This window comes from Alligator mississippiensis, chromosome 14 (assembly GCF_030867095.1).
Source record: "Alligator mississippiensis isolate rAllMis1 chromosome 14, rAllMis1, whole genome shotgun sequence".
Lineage (NCBI taxonomy): Eukaryota > Metazoa > Chordata > Crocodylia > Alligatoridae > Alligator > Alligator mississippiensis.
This window is the reverse complement of record NC_081837.1, coordinates 4614983-4633672: the sequence shown is the minus strand read 5'-3', so window position 1 is coordinate 4633672 and position 18690 is coordinate 4614983. Positions and strand designations below refer to the sequence as shown.

The window sequence follows — 18690 nt, the reverse complement described above, 5'->3', positions numbered from 1 at the left end:
CCTCTCCCTCCCCCAACTAGGTTGTCTCTAGAGCCTCAGTGCACAACCTTCCCTTTCTGTTCCTTGGGCACGTGTTAAAAACTGTAATGAATATTCTCCTAAATGCAGAATCAGTTATTTCCACTTCCAGACAATAGACTCTTCTATTTCTTCCTTGTGTCCTTTTTTACATCTTGTGAAAATCCTATTGAGAAATGGCTGTCCCTTTGGTGCCCGAGATGCCTTCTTAGTGCTCACTGAGGGACTTGAGTCCAGCTCAGAAATTGCAAGGCAGCTGTCCATGTTTCACACTTTCACTTCTTGCTGTCCCCTCTCCGCTCACACATCACTGTCTGTAAGTTCATTTTTCACAATTTGCTCATCCAATACATCTTGGGTGCTATGCGCATTAGTCCTTTTTTAAAGTGAAGCTTTCCAAGTTGTACCACTGCTGTATTCACTTGGCTGGCTGGTTCCTCAAATCTACTTTGACTTCTGTTGACTTTGCAGCGAGTATGGTGCTCATGAAAGATGCCCCAGAAAGGTGCAGTAAAGTCAGTGTGCATGCCTCCCCAGGCTTTGCTGTTAGTGCACCTGACATTTCTTTGCAAAGTATAAAGAAGAAGGCTTCCTACCACTGTTCAAGAAATACTTTTGTGTTTTATGGTGTAGTAAAAGTTACATGCCTCAGTGGATTCCAGGTAGCTGAGCTGTCTGTGCTCTTGACTTTGGCCTCCTGATAGTTTTTCCCCTTTTTCCCCACAGTGAGTTTTAATAGCTTTGGATATTGCCACCGTGCAGAAATGTATGGCAGTGCACTTGTCTGATCTCCCCAAGACTGCGGTAAAGATGCCCTCTTGTGGCTCGTTATAGAAACGTTTTAAGCTGCTTCTGTTTTTATTGCTTTTTTTGTTTTGTTTCTCCCTTTTCAGTTTCAAACCAGCCAGGATGAGTTAAATGGTCACAATTTCAGAGTTGTCTAGATTTGTCATGCTTCTCAGCAAGGCTGCCTGTTTAAGACTGAGAAGAGAACTTTTAGTGGTTCCTTTGTACTTGTAGGATAGAAACTTAGTAGAGGAGTTATTAAAAAAGTTACAAAATTAATCAGATTGGTTTCTTCCTTCCTTCCCCTCAAATGTCCTTTTGAATGCCAAAAAAGAAAACAACTGTTGAGGAAATTTAAAGAGAAGAGTTTGATTTAAGTTATTTTTGACGCATGTTTTTGCTTTGAGGGGAGAAGGACTGGATTGGACTGAAATCCAAGTATGTTGTAACTCAGTTATTTGTTAAAACATTCCAGGCTTCAGTAGGGATGTAATCCGATTTTTACATAAGATTTATATTAGGCAATAAATTAGTAAGGAGGAACACACGACTGGTTATTTTTATGAATGGGTTGAATACGAGTTCGCTTTCATATCCATTTCTGTCATTAAGAAATCGGTTCTCCTTTTTTTTTAATTTGCAGTGTGTGATGTAGTTCATGGCTACACATTGTATGCAGTATAGATGGAGTGACTCTTTTTTTGAAGTCTCCCTGAAGCCTTTCGTGTTGGGCTTCAGTGTCAGCAATGTGCTCGTTATATGTTCAATGTCTCCTTTGTATGGACAGAAGCTGGGGGATGTAGGAGGAGTGTCTTACCCTTGTTCTGTAATACTTTAAAGTAACTGGCTTTATAGTAGTGACAGCATGTGGTATTGGAAGTTTTCAGCTGGGAGAAAAAATGTGTTCTCTTCATCGCAGTCTGGGAGCCCAGAGTTCCTGGTTTTCTAACATTATCCCTGTCACTGGCATGGTCCCAACTTGGCAAGTCTCATCACCTGACTTGCTCAGTTTCCTAAATCTACCTGCCTACCTGACTTCTTACAGTGAGAGGAAAAAGTGGGAAGCATGTGATGATTTAGGGAAAGCGTCACTCTTCTCTAGTATACGCTCCTAGTTTTACATCCTATTCTTCTCTTGGATGCTGAAACAAAGAATTCTCCAAGTAAGGCTTATTGTTTCACTCAGGCTTATGCTACTTCTTCTTGGCCATTTTGGCAGATGACGTGTTCTCCAGCTGGTGGGGACAGAAGATAAACAGCTGATATTTAGCATTCTGTCTATACAGCAGCTCTAAGATGCATTGACATACACCCTCTGACTCTACTTTTTAAAAACATATTGCCTGGCTCTGCTGGGCCAGGGGGAGGGAGTCCTGAGATGGTAGCTTTGATTGAGGTGAACACATTATAATAATATCATGCCTTATTGTATCTGGGAGACCAGGGTTCGTTTTTCTGCCTGATGAGTCAATTGGCTTGGGGATATAGTGGGTTGATTTTTTTTTTTGAGGGTGGAGAAGGAGGTGAATGACAGATAAGAGGCCAATTTGCAGCTTTTATAATCCCATTAATAACACGTGATGGGCTTCTGAGCTTGATTTTGCTTGTTGTCATGACTAACGCTTGGCTGGATTGCAAAATGTGGTTGTGCACAGGTGGTGTGAATGGCTTTCAGACTCATGTTGTGTGTTGTCAAAGTCCAAGCGATATCACAAGTCAGTGCGAAGGAAGCCAGAATATGCATTCTTTTATACTAGTGTTCTTCCTTGGAGCATCTCTCTCCCACCTCACCCCCTCCCTCAAACCAGGACAGAGACCACAATACAAGTATTTCCCGTGTCTTTTTTCAGTTAAGCCTTATGCAGTGCTCCCTTGAGCCCTTAGACTGTCAAAGCTTGCCTGGAGTTAATGGAGTTAGTGGCTCATCAGAGTAATGCTGCTCCGTTTTATTTGCCTGCTTATTCAGGGGAGGTTTTGAGTTAGAAGGCATTGTAACTGGGCTGTGTTGCTAGAATTGCATTTCAGATATGAAAGGTTAATGTGCTTCAGATGTATGCCCTTGCGGTGAACTTGGACAGCAGCTTTCACAGGGATAATGTCAAGGGGAAAGAGTTTCAAAACATTTGATCATAAAGAATGTCTTTTGCCAAAAGATGCATGTTTAATGAATATCTTAGAAACATAGCTTAAACTGGAGCCAGTGCTCTGCTTTCCAGTTGCCTTCGGAAGTCCCATTTTCTATACTGAGTTTTCTGTTTGGCTTCAACGGTGTTCATTTTTCCTTGTTCGGCTAACAAAAGTAAGATGGCTCTGATTAGCCAGAATCATGAATCTGTGAGGCTAATATGATCATCTGGTCTGACATCCTGCATAATACAGGGCATAACATTTCACCAGATGAATCCTACATCTTGCCTACTGCTTTTCAGATAAGTGTAGGTTACCCTTAGGAAGGGATTTGATATAAGGGAAAGACTGATAAATGCTGGAGAGTTTTCCATGGAAAGGATGGGTTTGTGTGTAAGGCAGTGATTCTCAATCAAGGTGCCATGACACTTTGGTGTGCCTTGAGATCCTTTCAAGAGTTCAGTGGCATGTGTCACAGTTTGTAAACCTAACAGTGCTAACATTCATGAGATAAACCCAGAGACTTCAAATAAAAATCCATAGTTGTGGTCTTTCTGGGTTCTTTGCAACAGAAAAACTGCTCTGTTATTTTCTGTAGGCAAAAAAAGAATGAAAACTGAGAACTGGCATTTTCCAAGGAGTACCTCAAGTCTGAAAAGGTTGAGAACCACTTGGTTAAGGATTCAGCCTGCGATGTAGGAGATGCGAGTTCTGCTCCTTGTGTGCTTGCACAGGGCTCCCGTGTGCTCTTGGGAAAGTCACTAAATCTCCTTGTGCCCACAGTCCCTTTGGGAATTGGGACCAACAAGATAAAATGCTTTGTCTTTCTGTGGTGCCACCTTCTATTTGAGGATCTCGAAATCCTTTACAAGCATCAGTGATCTACCATGTATTGTAGAGAGCTGCCCTTGGAACCGGTGGAGGAACTGGGCCGAGCGTCTTGTAAGGTCACAGTAGGTCAGAGGTAGATTAAAAATTGCAAGTTGACATGTAGTCTGCTGCTCTACATCTGCTCTCACTTCCTTCTGCCTCCTCTTTTATGATACTCTTCATCAGTGTGTTCATAAATGTAGCAAGGATGACTGCCTGAGAAGCAGAGGATGAGAACTTGTGGCATGTTGTTGAGCCTGTCACTCTTCCAGCGTGCTTTTAGGTTATGTGCCATGAAGTTTCAAAGCAGTGGCACTCTGGTATAGTACTTTGGAAAAGCTTTGTGCTTGTGTTCGAGTCTCACTGAGAATTCAGTTGACAGCAGCTCTCAGCACTTCAGCTCTCTTAGCTGTAGTAATGTAGCATTTATTGGGTGTACATCCCACAAGAAGCAACTCTCCAAACATCTCAAGGAAAGCTTTGGCTTTTCCCCTTTTCTGCAGACTGCTCAGTTCTTTGGGCTTGGATTGTAGCGTTTGCATATTTGAAAAGGTAGAAAAAGGAGGTCTTTGTGAATTTTGTGAAAAGAGTTTCAGGAGCTCTCTGAATTCATGTAAATACTATGCAGTTGCTTTGTTTCTATAGTGTTAGGTCTGCTCCATGCCTGGCTTTGTATTTGGGTGTCTCTTACTTTCTGAAAACAGGTTTGCTGCCAATAATTCACAGGTGCTTACCACATGAGCAAGTGCAGACATGATTATTAAATGGCATGGTGAGCATCCTCTGGCTCTGTCCAAACATGCTGTGAGTGGATTGCATTATCTTTAGCTGCTTCTGCAGTAGAGGGGGATAATTTATGCCAGCATTGTGCTAGTCTGACTGAAAAATGCTGGTTAGGATGGGAGGTGGTACGCGGGGAAGAAAAAGGGCACTGCTATAGCACATGGGATGCAAAGTAACAGACGTTGGGGTTGCGAACCACATATTTGAAGTTCTATAGTGTTTTGTTTCTTAACGTTAAAACATAAATTGCTGTAGGTCTTGTATTACTCGTGACTGAAACCTGCGCGTGTAAAACAACCTACTGCCCTCCATCTTCAGCTGTGCCCTGTCTTTCAGATCCTGAGGCCCCCTTCTACACATTGCAGGCATTGCACAAGTAACTGGTTAATCGTGCAGTTACCTGGAGACCAGTTACATGTGCAAAGTGGCTACTGCACAATAGAAAGCTCCAACCATATTTACCTATAAAGTTAAATCTCAAAAATGTGTACTAACTTTATAGCAGGTTGCTATTGAGCTTTAATTTTCATGTGTAGCAGGGTCTCCCCTTCAGCTGGGAGCCCCATCAGCTGAGGGGGCTCCTGGCCATAGGGGTATGCCCTGCCTGGCGTAAACCCCCTGAACCTTAGGGATTCTCAGGGTCCAGGGTGTTCATGCCCCTGTGGTGATTCTTTGGCCCTGGGGGGTGCCCTTGTGGTTGGGAACCCCTCAACTGGGGTGCAGGGGACTCCCAGCTGTGGGAGTTTGTTTCATGCCAGTGCAGGGGGAGTCTGGGACCAGCTATAAGGCACGATGGGATCTAATGCACGATCCCACCATCACGTCTCCTGCCACGGACACGCGGCACAGTAGGAGGCATAGTTGTGTGAATCATGCATGAGATCCCATTGCACCTTTACCTACGTGTGTAAAGGGGTCTTGTCAATCTAGACGTCACCGGATCTGCTGATTTTTGTCTATAGAAAATAGAGGAAAAATAGGGTGGCTTTTGTGCTACAGGACTGGTGTACTTATTTTAACTGTAAATACTTGATTGCTAGGGCACTTAGGGGGCTCATCACATTGTACATTTTCTTTATAAATCCACTATAAAGGAGATAAAGAAGCGATATCAAAAATAAATTTGTGATCAGTCCTTGGTAAGTTAAAACAAACAACCAGAAAAACCCTATGCTTCAGCCTGACGCTTGTACTGACTTTGGAGTTCTAGTGAGGGCATCAAAATATTGTTATAAAAGCAGATAAATGCAGGCATACAATCTTACCCATTGTGGCCACGCAGGCATGATTTGAACAAAAATTGGAGATCTATGGAAACTTTTAGTGGCAATTACGTGCACAGTAATTGCTGTGTTGGAGCTCTGCTCTGCTGCTACAGTATTTATTTTGATCTTGTTGCCAGTCAGTGAGCTTTGTTGTACCAGTCTGCTGATGGAGAGAGTGCCTCTATGTAAGCAGGCTGGGCTTTTAATTAGCATTTAGTAGAAGCATGTGTTTTTTGTCTGCTGCCGCTGTGAAGGTGAATTGCCTCTTTAATGAGGAACGGGCCATCAGTGTTTGCCATAGTGGAGTGCAGTAATTGATTTGAAGTATTTTTTTTTTTTGTCCTTGAAAAACCTTTTCAACTGGTTGATAGCCCTAAGCGAAGCTAATGGAGTAGTCTACTTACTTCCTGAAGCAGGAACAAAGGCATATTTTTATTATTTTAAAGGGACTTGGTAGGAAGGGGAAGGGGAGGAAGAGGTCAGAATGCTGTGAAAAAGGCACAAACATTTACACTTACTGAAGGCTTGAGTCAGGAAGCAATTTTGGCTTTTAAACTGAAGGACTCTTTAGCATTTAAACATCTTTCAGCTCTTGACAGTTGAATGAATTTGTATTTTTAAGAGCATGTGGTCAGTGCAGGATATCCTTATCAATATTTGTAGAACGTGGTACTAAAGATCATGCTGGATTCCTTGTTAATCTCAAATGTCCAGTGAGCAGTAGAAGAAAAAAGAAGAATCCTCCTTTTTCATTCTCTTTGCACAGTACAGAATGCTACCAACGATGGGGAACGTCTGCACTAGAGTGAAGTCCAAAGTGGACCTTTTAGGAACGGAGTGGATTTGATTTAAATCAAGTTGGCTTAAATCACTGGTCAGGAAGCCTTGATTGAATCATTGTTTTCTACAAAAAGTGCATTCTTGTTTGATATATAACCTTCATTAAAATATTTCCAAACAGGGTCTCTCTTACAGCCTGGCAAGCCTGCTGCCATTATAGGTTTTCCTTTCTACCATACCATTCCCTCACTAGATCTCAAATCAGTGGAGAGGCTATGCTCAGAAATTTCAGGAATATTCTGCTCAAAATGTTTCTCTCTTATTTCTACTTCCCCTCCCTCCTTGCATTTATCTCCAGACTCCTCCTCCTTGCCCAGATCTACTCCACCCCCAACAATCCTCTGTTCATTTAACTTCTTGAAACTTTGCACTTTTAGAGAGAGATGTAAGGGCTTGACTGTGTGCGCACAAACATGCAGAGAGACAATAGGACTGATGGGTAGGTAAATCGGGTCTGTTATCTCTCATGTCCATATACTGCTGTTAACAAAGATATTATCTCCAGAGACCCAGATCCACAGTTTGAGAACTGAAACTAAGCATCGCAGAGATGCTTAATGGGATCTTCTACACTGAGCACTGAGTCTCATTGGGTGGAGTGGTTTTCTAATCTTTACGAATCTATAGAGGAACCTCTGGGAACCCCATTAAGGTTGGGCATCTACTATAGTCCATGGCCTGTTGTGACCTATTATAAAACTTTTCTAAAAAGGCTACATAAATATATTGTCTCAAATAGAATATAATTAGAAGTTATAATCCCTATCCCATGATAATATCTTTGAGCTCTTATGTATCTTAAAGTAAAACTATCTTTATAAAGGTTTATTTAAAAAAAAAAAAAGCATCTTAAAAAAATACGATTTAAATAAAAACATTTAAGTAAAAAATCTGCTTTATTTATTTCTTTAAATAATTGATTTTTATCCACCCTGTTTAGAAAGCATATGCTTGGATTCAGAAAGAAAAGGCAAGAGAGAGTAGCATATCAGCAATGTTACTCTTGGTTTAGATTGACCTATTTAAAAAACTACCTCTTTGTCTGAAAAAGGTTATTACTAGTTGCATAAGATCCCTGTACTGTAAGTGAAAAGAGTTACCCTGGAAAATGCACCTCTCTCTGTTGCAATTTACACTTAATTTATTCCGCTTTACGTCTGTGTCTTTCCAGTTCATTGCTTGTGTGTATATGTATGTATATGTATCTTAAAAATATCAGGCCATACTTCTTGCTAGTAAGTCACACGTTCAGTAGGAAAAATACTAACAGGAACTTGTATCACTTTGCAGTGTACTGGTAAGAGTTAGTTATGTTGGGATTTCCCTGCAATTAACACTGCTCGAAAAGGGGGTTTGGTGGGAACAATTGTCTGTGGTTCCTGTCCTACAAGTTTTTACTTGACAGTTGTCTTGCAAGCATCACCTTGCTTTCCTCTTCACTAGGTGATCTGTGGAGTTACGACTTCTACAGTGGTGAATTTGTTGTGTCTCCTGAGCCAGACACAAGTGTCCACACGATTGATCCGCAGAAGCACAAATACATTATTCTAGGCAGCGATGGACTGTGGAACATGATCCCACCGCAGGATGCCATTTCTATGTGCCAGGACCATGAGGAGAAAAATTACTTTATGGTGAGGACAGATTGATCTGGTCAGCTCCTTTAGAGATGATAGCTTATTAACTTTTTTTTTTCCTTTTCGACTCCACTAAAAGCTGCTGGGTTAGTCTGCCATAGCACATTTTTAAAGGCCTGCATAGTAGAGACATCTTTCACTATTGCTACTTTAATAATTCTGGTACAACATATATGGAGTTGCTACAGTGATGACAAATCAAGCAGGCTAGCATATGTTGTCAGATTTGTTGGCTATGATGTATATTAACACCTCTTGTGGAATGTAGGTACTAACCATATGTTTTTTTTCTCAAGTAAATAACTTGGCTCTATCATGGTTTGGGAATCTAGGTGCCAGGCTGGTATCTATTAAATACTAGAGGTTGTTTTACCTGTAGGATAAAACAGTGCAAAACAATGTGTAGAAATACTTATCATATATTCGAGGAGTATATGAATCAGTGCAGCTAAAGCAGGTTATAGTCTTTGTGGGGTTTATCCAAAACCCCATAGCTTCAAGTGATATTATTCCTGTTTCATTATAAATAACACCATGAATGTGTACAGGATGGAGGGTCCTGAGCATCATCTTATAGCGCGCCCCCCAAAAAGACCTCTAAAGGAATTTTGAGGTGGATGTACAGCCCCTTGGAGTTGCAATCTTGCTATAATGTACTTCAAGCAACAAACCACAGCCAACTGATTTGTGTAGATCCTATGTTTTGCTTGAAGAGCTTTAGAGCCCTATTTTTATAAAAATTACACTGTTATTTCAAAAATATTTATTCACCAAACCTGGTGCCAGTGTACAATGACTTAAACATTGCCTTTAAAAAAATCATTAATCATAATTAATACATATTTGAGTTTTTGTCCGTGTAACATCATTTTAAACTGAGCTTCACTATAATAAGTGGAATTGGAGTTTGCACGTTAGTCATACAATTTGTGACTTCCATGCTGTTTCTTAGATGGAGATTTTTCTGAATGCAGGTACTTTTTAGTGTGAAGACAGAGAATTTCTTTTGCTTGTGTTCACAAAATAAATTGGTGATGACTTTCTCTGTTTGTTGTGTGTGGTTTTTTTTTTTTTTAACATTACAGGGAGAGCACAGGCAGTCTTGTGCCAAAATGCTGGTGAACAGAGCATTGGGCCGGTGGAGGCAGCGCATGCTTCGCGCAGATAACACTAGTGCCATCGTAATTTGCATCTCGCCATTACAGCAGAATAAGAGCAACTTGGAAAATGAAGAAGAATTGTATCTCAACTTGTCAGAGAGCCCCCGCTATAGCAGTCCTGATATGTGTGTGATGACGCCTTCCCGCTGCTGCACCCCTCCAGTCAAGGTAAAGTTTCTTCATCAGTCCAAGTCTTTCCTATTTTAATCTGAATCTCAAACCATTTGTAGCATTGGTCTCCCCTTTTTTTCTTTCCCTCAAAGCATAGCTTAGTATGTGCTGAAAGTTTGCCTTATTCCTATTTCATGTTGCCATTCCCAAATGTAACGGGAGAAGTGTGTGAACTTTCTTGCTATATATTTTTCGATTGCTTAACTCTACAGGATGCTAAGGGCAGAGTGTGAGGCCTGAATTATTGGATTTGGGGATACTGAGTCTCTTAACCCCTAAAATTGTGACACTTTGAATGACTAGTCAAACCAAGGCTGCAGTCAGTAATGGTAGTTAGAATGGTGTTTGGTATTTGTTTTCAAAAGCTTGGTATTGAAGCTTATGTGTACAGAATCCCTCCTTTTTAGTAGTGCATCTGTTTCTCCTCCCCATGCTACATAAATAGAGAAATGATTACTGGTTTTAGAAGTACTTTATTTTCAGATTGAGAGAGCTGCTGCTTTGCATCTGTTGATCAAGTTAATTTTCTTCATTAAAGGAAAAGACCTTATTTTACAGGCTCATCCTTTGCATTGGGACCTTGGTTGATGTTGTATTGATGTTGAGCTGTGCCTTGGGAAGCGCTTTGCTATTTTGCTATTAAAGACCAGGGTATAATTGTGAGTGGATGTTTGTTTCAGTAATTGCCAGTTGCCACAGATTTGAATAGTGCTTTGATGTGATTTAATGCCTTTGAATAGCTGTCCTTTAGGCAAAGTAAAATGGAAAAACAAAGATTAGGATGAGAGTACTTAACATTTGCTTGATACAGAGCGAGACGGCTAATAAGACAGCCCTGGGGCTTTTTTGGCCATTGAGCAGCAGCAGGAAAGTGCAAGGAAGGATCCCAAAGTCCATTGCAAAAGCACAGCTATCCCAGTGTCTAATGTGGAGAGAACTGATGTGAACTCTGTTTATACCTTAATTTCAGATGGGGTGTGTATATTGTTTTTAACGTCTGAATTATTTATAACTTGTGAAGGGAAAGTGTGAGGTGCACTTCAACTGAAAATATCCAAGGACATTTAATCTAAGGACTCGGCAAAATAGGTTTCTTTTTCCTCTGCATTTCTCTCATATAAGTACATGCAATACACTGTCAAGAGTACAAATCTGTGTGCTTGCTGATAGTCGACTGGTACCTAAGTGAAAGATCTAGATCAAAACTCTAGCCAGGGGAGTATCATTCTTTTAATGGCACAGGTGCTTCTAAAGGGCACATTTCAAATTGCCTTTAAGCTCTATGCTGTAGAACCAGGCTGTTTTAATGAACTGAAGGTGCTCTCATTACAGTCCTGGTGCAGTTTTTGGAGCAATCCAGTGCCTTGGCACATTTACCATGGCATGGTTCCTTCATCTAGAAGCTGAGCACTAAGGGTGTCTTTACATATGCTCAGAGGTGAGATGGGGGGCGGGGGGCAATTTAAGAGTGGCTCTTGGGAGCTGCTCTAATTAAAACACCTGCAGCATCTGGTACATTCAGCATCCCATGCTGCAAAATGGCAGTGGGGGTGATGAATACACGTGGTGCTGAGGCTGCTGGAGTATGTTAATTAGCGCGCTCCGGCCAACTGGATTAATTGAGTCAGCTCCAACGTCTGCTACTTAGCACGCATCGGAGCAGGCGTCGGACACGTGTAGAGGTCCCCTAAAGCTGTAAATAGACATTTCATTTGACATAGGTCTGATTTTTATCCCATTTGACCTGGATCAAAACAGGTGTATATAGTTGGTCTAATAAAAGATATCAAATTCACCCAAGGAAACTTGTCTGCCAGGTATATCACAGGCATTTACATAGATTGCCTTTCCAAGCTGCTTTGCTGTTCCTCTACCAGAGAGGAGCACACAGCCACGTTCCAGGAAAAAAGAGTTGGCACACTTTGTCTCGTATGCTTCCATGGGACTTGAAGTAGGATAGTTTGTATGTCTGTAGGAACCCGAGACAGAAAGCTTTCTTCTGGAACAAATGCAATGTTTATTTACAGCCCAAGTTATTAACAGCTGAGACTTGTGTTTAAACGTTGCTGTGTTTGTTCTGGAGCTTGTCTACCTAGGGACGTGGATCTGAACGGATACTTTGGAATAGCTCGCCACGTGTAGTACACACTAGTCCAGAATAAAAGAAACTTGTTCCAGAATATTTACTCTGTTTTATGAGCCAACAAGCCACTTATTCTTAGTTATTCAACATGAGGAGCTATTCTGCAACAGTTGTGGTAGAACAATGCCCTCTGCTATAAATACTAGGGACACACTTTCCCCATACAGACAAGACCTTAATTTATTTATTTTTTTCTTTTAGGATTCAAAATCTTAGCTGGCCACAAGTATACACTAGTTACAGTTCATTGTGTTTTATCTAAATTAATTTAATACAGCATGCTTTTTTTTCTCTTGCCCTTCTTTGCAGTTTAATTTCCCATTAAAAAAGATAAGATCCCATTCCTCCCTTATTTGATTTTCTGAATGAAAAGAATGCATATAATACACTGCTAATGTAATGCTTAGAGTTAGCGTAGGTGGCTGCTTTAGTAACCAATACCATCTGTCCTCACAGAATACCTATAGAATTGGAAAGAAAAGAACAAATGCAAGCAGGAAGTGGAAAAAGACAGAAAGAAAACATTGCCACTGCCCTGTCAGAATAATCTTGAAACATTTAAGGAAAAAGAAACGTGTCTAGGCAGATCAGAATAAATGGAATGTCTCTGCAGCTGTGTCCTCTGGTGTATTTTTTTTTGAGAGAGCCCAAAAAAGGAGATTGCATGTGCATTCAATTCGTTAGATTGGCTTGAGTAATATGTTGCTTTATTTGTTTGCTTTTTTGTTTTTACAATGGGGAGAAGCGTTTCAGTTCATTGAGAAGCCAGTGATGGCAAGGAGCGCAGATTTCCATGCTCAGATTTATAGAATAGTTGGCCAGCAAGGTTTTCCATTCAAACAGTGCACTGCTTTTAAGCGACTCTGGTGGGTAAAATTCAGGCATGGGAAAGGCAGCCCTAGTTTCTATGGAAGTCAAATGACACGAAACCTAAAATAATACTTATGAGACCCAGGACATGGGTAGAGGAGGAGTGCATTGCTTCAGTAGTAAAAAGGCAGGCTTATTAAACTAAACCAGCTCAGTTTTAAAAGTCCAGATGAACTTGACCTGTGAGGAATATAATCGATCACAGAGTCCAAGTCAGACTTCTGCCTTCAGCACCCCTTCATACGTGGTGTTCTGGGAGAAAGTGAACCTTTCCAGTCCCTCCCAGTTGTGAGGAAGGATGAGACTTGTGTCCTGAAACTCTCCGGACTATACTGCGGTCTTGTATTTGACACTCTCTGACAGTGAATTCCACTGCCCAAACGTTACTTTATCTGAATGATTATGTAAACGTCCCTAATTTTTAATTTCTTCTCAGTCAGTGAGGGGCTGATCTGTTTTCACTGTGCCCATCAAACTCTATATGAAAAATACAGTACAAGTAATTTCTCCAATCTTGCAGCCAGTATATTTGGCAAGGCAAAATTAGTACAACTCTTTTTTTTTCTAAACAATGCTGTTGTCCAGTCCCTTCAAGCCAGCTTGGTGGCCAGATTTTTTGCAGATATATATAGCAAAGTTTGACTCTCGACTGAGCTTCTAATTTTCCACATGCCCAACTAGAAAGTACACTTTCACCAGAGCACAGAATTGCTTCAAGAGAACTTTCCTTCTGAGGATGTGGGAGCGGAGGGGGAACATTAGGGAAACAGTTCTAGAGTTTGTCATCTCAAAGCTCTTGACTTTAGTACTGCGAAGGTATGGGGGAGGCAGTTCAAGTGTATACAGTCTACGTGCTAGAGGGGTTTATTCCTATGTGAACAAGTTGGGAGGGGTGGCTGTCTAATCAGTGCCAGGCTGTCAAGCACGTGCACACCTACCTGCTGCCAGTGCCTCTGTGTGGTTCTGCTCAGCACTTGTGCCACCACAGTGTCACATGCACCTTGGGGGTGCTGAAGGGAGTCTGCACATCCATTCTCTTGGCTTTGTGGAGGGAGGCAGAAGCCTTACACCGCTTGGCAGATGTGGAGTAACTTTCCTGGCAAAAAGGAAGGCTGCGCCCCTACACAAGAGATTTGAGGCACTTCAAGTTTTGCTGGCAGAAATACAGTTCTGTAAGCAAAGCTTTGTAGTGAAGACAAGGCCTCAACGGTGACCACATTGTCCTGAAATTCATGCTCTTTCCAAGCACAACATTGAGATATCACACCCAGGTACTTAGCTCTGTTTTACCAAGCGCTTGGCCAGGAATAAGATCTGCAGGATTTAGTATGTCTCTTTTAACTAGGAGCTCCTTTCTGTCAAAAATTTGGCATTATTGTATTTGGGGAAAGACTATAAGTATTTGTTGTCTATTAGCAAACTGGAACTAAGACAGGTGTTTTAATAACCATATCATGAGAAGCAGTGGTGGCCTTAGGGTTGTTGGTGCCATGGGCAAGAGAGTCATTTAGGGCCTCTTAGAGGCTTAATTTTGATGACCTGGAAGCAAGTCGGACACTCTCAATTTCACTTTGCCCTATCCATCAAACTGCAGTGAAAGTATCTTAATACAATATTGATAATACAGATATTCAGTGTAATTAATTTTTATAGTGTGGGGCCCTGGGCAGTCGCCTGGTTTGACCTCCCCTAAGGCCGCTACTGTTGAGAAGGATCAGAACCATAGTACCTAAAACTTCAGGGAAGCTTCTGATCAAAATTAGCTGCATTACTGACCCATTCAAATGGGTCATGTGAATTTTACTAGCCTGAGCTCATCATCAACACTGTATTATGGGTGTGAAATATCAGCCGATAGGAAGATATTACCGATGGGGCTCTTTTTAATATGAACGTTCAGATCTGTGGTGAGGGGCTCAACTATTAAGAGTGGAGAGCACTGAACTGTCTGTTCTAGAATCAAAAAATGTTTTTTGAAGTTGTCCAGATCAATCCAGCTTAGTGCTGTCTGCAGCTGATTGCCCAGGAATGAATCTTGCCTGATTCAGGTCCTGTGTGTTGCTTTTTCTTCTTCGCCCCACATCATCCCAAACTCTTAAGCTTCCTCCTTTAATGTTCCTGTTTGTGTATCCAAATCTACATTGAGCAATACCACTCTCATGGCATAACACGTTATGTAAGATACTGCTAAGATAAAAGTCTGATAGAGAACCAGTTTCAAAAATATAATTGAGGATGTTAAAGAAGCATTCCCAGATCCCTTCAAAATGGGTAACCTACACGTTTGTTGGCGCTGGAACAGAGTGAAGTTATAACCTTTTAAAATGTCTTTCATAAATGTCTGTCATAGACTTTATGGATAGTATTATTAGGGCTTCTGCTGATCTGTCCTAATCATACTTGGCCATTCAAGGGCATTTATAATCTTAAGAACACTATGCAGACATTGCCATGATGCTTTTGAAGGATGGAAGCAGCGTCTTTATTTTTACAAACGAGATCCCTGAGGGTTGGGAGTGTGTGGGACATGCTACGCACATCATTCTCTACTTTGGGCTTCCGACACCATGAAAGATTGCAAGCTGATCGTGTAATCAGTGATTTGCTTTTTAACTGTATACCATTGAAAAGAAAAAACACATGTATGCTTAGTAAGGCCAAGATAGCCTTCTGAAAGACCGAATGGCAGACCTATTATCTGTGATCTGAGATTTTTAAATAGATGTCATGATTTTTAAATGATTTTTAAATAGATGTCACACTTGTACACAGGTGGAGCTCTCATTGCGTCCATAATTCCTGCCCCAGAAAAAGTATAAGTGTTTGCATCTGGAGTTGGGAGATCTCTGTCTCTCTACGAAGCTTCAGTAATGCGGCATATAGAGCCCAGAGAACCCTTCACTTCAGCCATGGCCTGGGGCAATACAGGTATGCATATCTTGGCATAATTAATTTTCTGTTTTGTTTTTTTTTCTTTTTTTCTCCTTTTAGCTTTTAGACGAGGATCCATGGCCACGACTGAACTCCCCTGAGTCTGTTCCCTCCCTCATACATAGTAACATGATCTTAGATAAATATTCTGAGCTGACCAGTGAGATTGCCAAAAGCAGTCTACCATCAGTGGTGGCATCCTCTAAGGATCCAGGCCTGCAGGAGGAGAACTGCAGCAAAGCACTAGCTTTGAGGATACATGAATCTTACAGCAATGGCTTGTCAGTTACCCTCTCACCTTCCAATTCAGCAAACTCAAGCACGGACCAAAAAAGCTTCAAGGTGTCTCCTAACAGTCAGACAAAAGCCCAAGAAACAGAGAGGACACCCCCAGCAAACTTTAAAAGGACATTAGAAGAATCCAATTCTGGCCCGGCTGTGAAGAAGCCAAGGCGTACCCTAAGTCGCAGCATTGCTGTCCAACCAGAAGGCCTGTCCACAACTCCCCAGCGCAAAAACTCGAACAAGCTCACCATGCGGCGAAGCCTGCGGGGCCAGAAGAAGCTTGGTAACTCACTGTTCCACCAGCCGAGAAAAGCAGTATGCGTTTGCTGAAGGGTATGTATGTAATGAAGCATATTTTGGTCTGATTAGAATTTAGAAGTTGTTGCAAAAGTTTGAAACTCTTCCTCTTTTTTTTTAAGTAGGAATTTTTTTTTTTTTTTTTGGGTATCAAACAGCTTTATCCCAGCCTTGTACTTGCTTGTATTATAACTGTGAATTTTGTAGATGTGTAGGGTATCAAGTCACTGTAAAATGTGTGTAAATTTGTATTCCTTCATACAAATGTAGTCTTTTTTTTCCTTTGTATAATTTTTACAACAGGGCTAAACCTTGTTTTAAAAAAATCTAATCTTTTTTGTTAATTTACTCAAGTCATGAATTTGTATAAGCTTCTTGTGATGAGGATTTCACAACTTTTTAACTAAAGTAAATTATTAAACAAAATGGAAGAGATGTATTTTCGTAGTATTATACGTTCTACCCAAAGCGTGTCTTTTAGAGAATACACTAGGTCTATTTTTTGTTTTTAAAGTTTAGATTTCTCTACTCAGAAATGAAATGTATGTGGAAGCAGAGACGTTGAGTCTTGCTTTACACAGCTCAATGTCAATTTCTTTTATCTTAATTAAAATACTATGCAGTATCTTATTCAGTTGTATCTTTTGTAACCTTAGTCGTCAAAAGTATTTAGCAAAAAAGTGTCTCTTATATTTTCCAAGAAACCTAAGCCCCCAAACTGTCCTACAAAAAAGCATTTCCATTCTCCTGGAAGGACTGATGACATCTTTACGCAGACAGTATATCCCTTTCAAATGTGTGCCTCAAAGGCATGACATTTCTGCCATTTCAGTAACTAGTGGTGCTGCTAATATTATTCCAACCTAAATTCTTAAATTATTTTATGACTTACAGGTTTTATGGCATATGTAGACCTTATGTATGTTCACCTAAATAAAACAAGTGAAAACTTGCTGGGGGTGCCTTTTTCTTAAAATATGTGCAGTGTCTTGAAATTCAAAGCTTAAGTTTTTAAATGCTTATCCATGAGTAATGTTGCAAATACAAAACTAGTCCCCACAGTTAACAGCCTTTGTTTCAATACCAGTTCTCCTTCCCACCTGTGACTTGTTCCTTAATCTTCCAATCTCTAGCCATCACTAGCTAGAGAGACTGCCACTAATTCTACAATTAAAAATATTCTGCCTACCTTTTGGGAGTTGATGCCCCTGCAAGTATCTACCATTTTTTGTGCAAGTTTGATGTACTTCCCAGCTGGGCCCTATATGAACTCAATTGGCAGAGAAAAACTGGAGGGGAGGAGGAATAGGATATTCTTTCATGCTTGTATCTACCAGAGGGAGGAGCTGCTGCAGTTCTGGTGTCATCAAACAACTCTACCTTTTTAGAGCCAGTCCCAGTTTAACTGCTAGGACAATGCAGGCATCATCCAGGTCTCTTTAGCAACACCTTCACTGAATCAAGTTTGATCCCTGGCAAAATGAGCCTTCAGTATTGCGAACGGATTTTTAAAATGAAATCCTTGTGGCCAACAATAATGACATCAGAGCACCATTCCACTTTGATCTGAAGGTAGCTCAGCTACTTCCAGCAAGGTGGTTCATCTCACTGTCCCCCCACAAGGGGCTTCCAGCACCATGAGAAAATACCAAGACTTTAGTAATCCATTCCATTTTCTTCAAAGGGTGCATATGTTAGAACCAGTGAACAGCACTTGAGTCTGGTGGTTAATTACAGTAGTTCCTTTTTATTTGCTTTACAACATGAAGATAATTATTTTGAAAACAAGCATTGACCAACTAACCGAAGTATTTAATTAAACATAATGAATGTAATACTATTGTTCCCGATGACCAGAGGGACTGAACATACTTCAGAAACCTCAATTCTTGCCACACCCCATGAGGTGAGTATTATAGCCTTTTACTGAACAGGTGAGCTGGACTACAAAGGTGAAGTACCTTGCGTATACTCAAACTGAGGTGAAAAATAAGAACCCAAGTGTCTAGATGCTCAGTTCTTTCTGTGAGCATTTGCTACTTACGCTAGGGCTGGATTGGTTCCAGCCATGCTTCCAGCAGGAAGCGAGCCCTCAAACATGGGAATTGGGCCAATTTAACAAGAGCTCAAAGTCAAGAGTTTCATAACCTGGATGTTGGACTGCAGTGGGAAATTGCTATAGCTTTGCTGTTTCTTCATGCAGTAAGTGCCACTGCAACAAACAGCATTACTAATAGTAAAATATTTTAACATGAGAAATGAGCTGAGCATAAATGAAGCTAACCAACCTTTACTATCCAAACAATGCATATTAGTAGAAGGGTCTGGACTTCCCGCTAACTGTTCTGAAAAAGAAGCCACGTGATGATATGAAATTTTTGTCCCAACGTTACATAGATGGGCTGTTTTTTTTCTATTGGGGTCCCAATGGGCTGGAAATACGATCCTGGGTAAAGGTTGCATTGTTTCCCTGAAGGTATCTAACCAATACTAGCAACAACTGCATT

General features: G+C 40.9%; 1 protein-coding gene across 1 annotated transcript in view; it reads left to right on the top strand.

Moving 5' to 3' along the window:
* PPM1D (protein phosphatase, Mg2+/Mn2+ dependent 1D) overlaps positions 1–17135 on the top strand; it is a 38467-nt gene extending 21332 nt beyond the window's left edge. Inside the window, exons 4-6 of the mRNA XM_019493413.2 lie at positions 8133–8323; positions 9412–9654; positions 15662–17135. Coding sequence (XP_019348958.1) covers positions 8133–8323; positions 9412–9654; positions 15662–16216 — 989 coding nt within the window. The 3' untranslated portion in view covers positions 16217–17135. The remainder of the gene's footprint in view (positions 1–8132; positions 8324–9411; positions 9655–15661) is intronic.
* The last annotated feature ends 1555 nt before the right edge of the window (positions 17136–18690 follow it).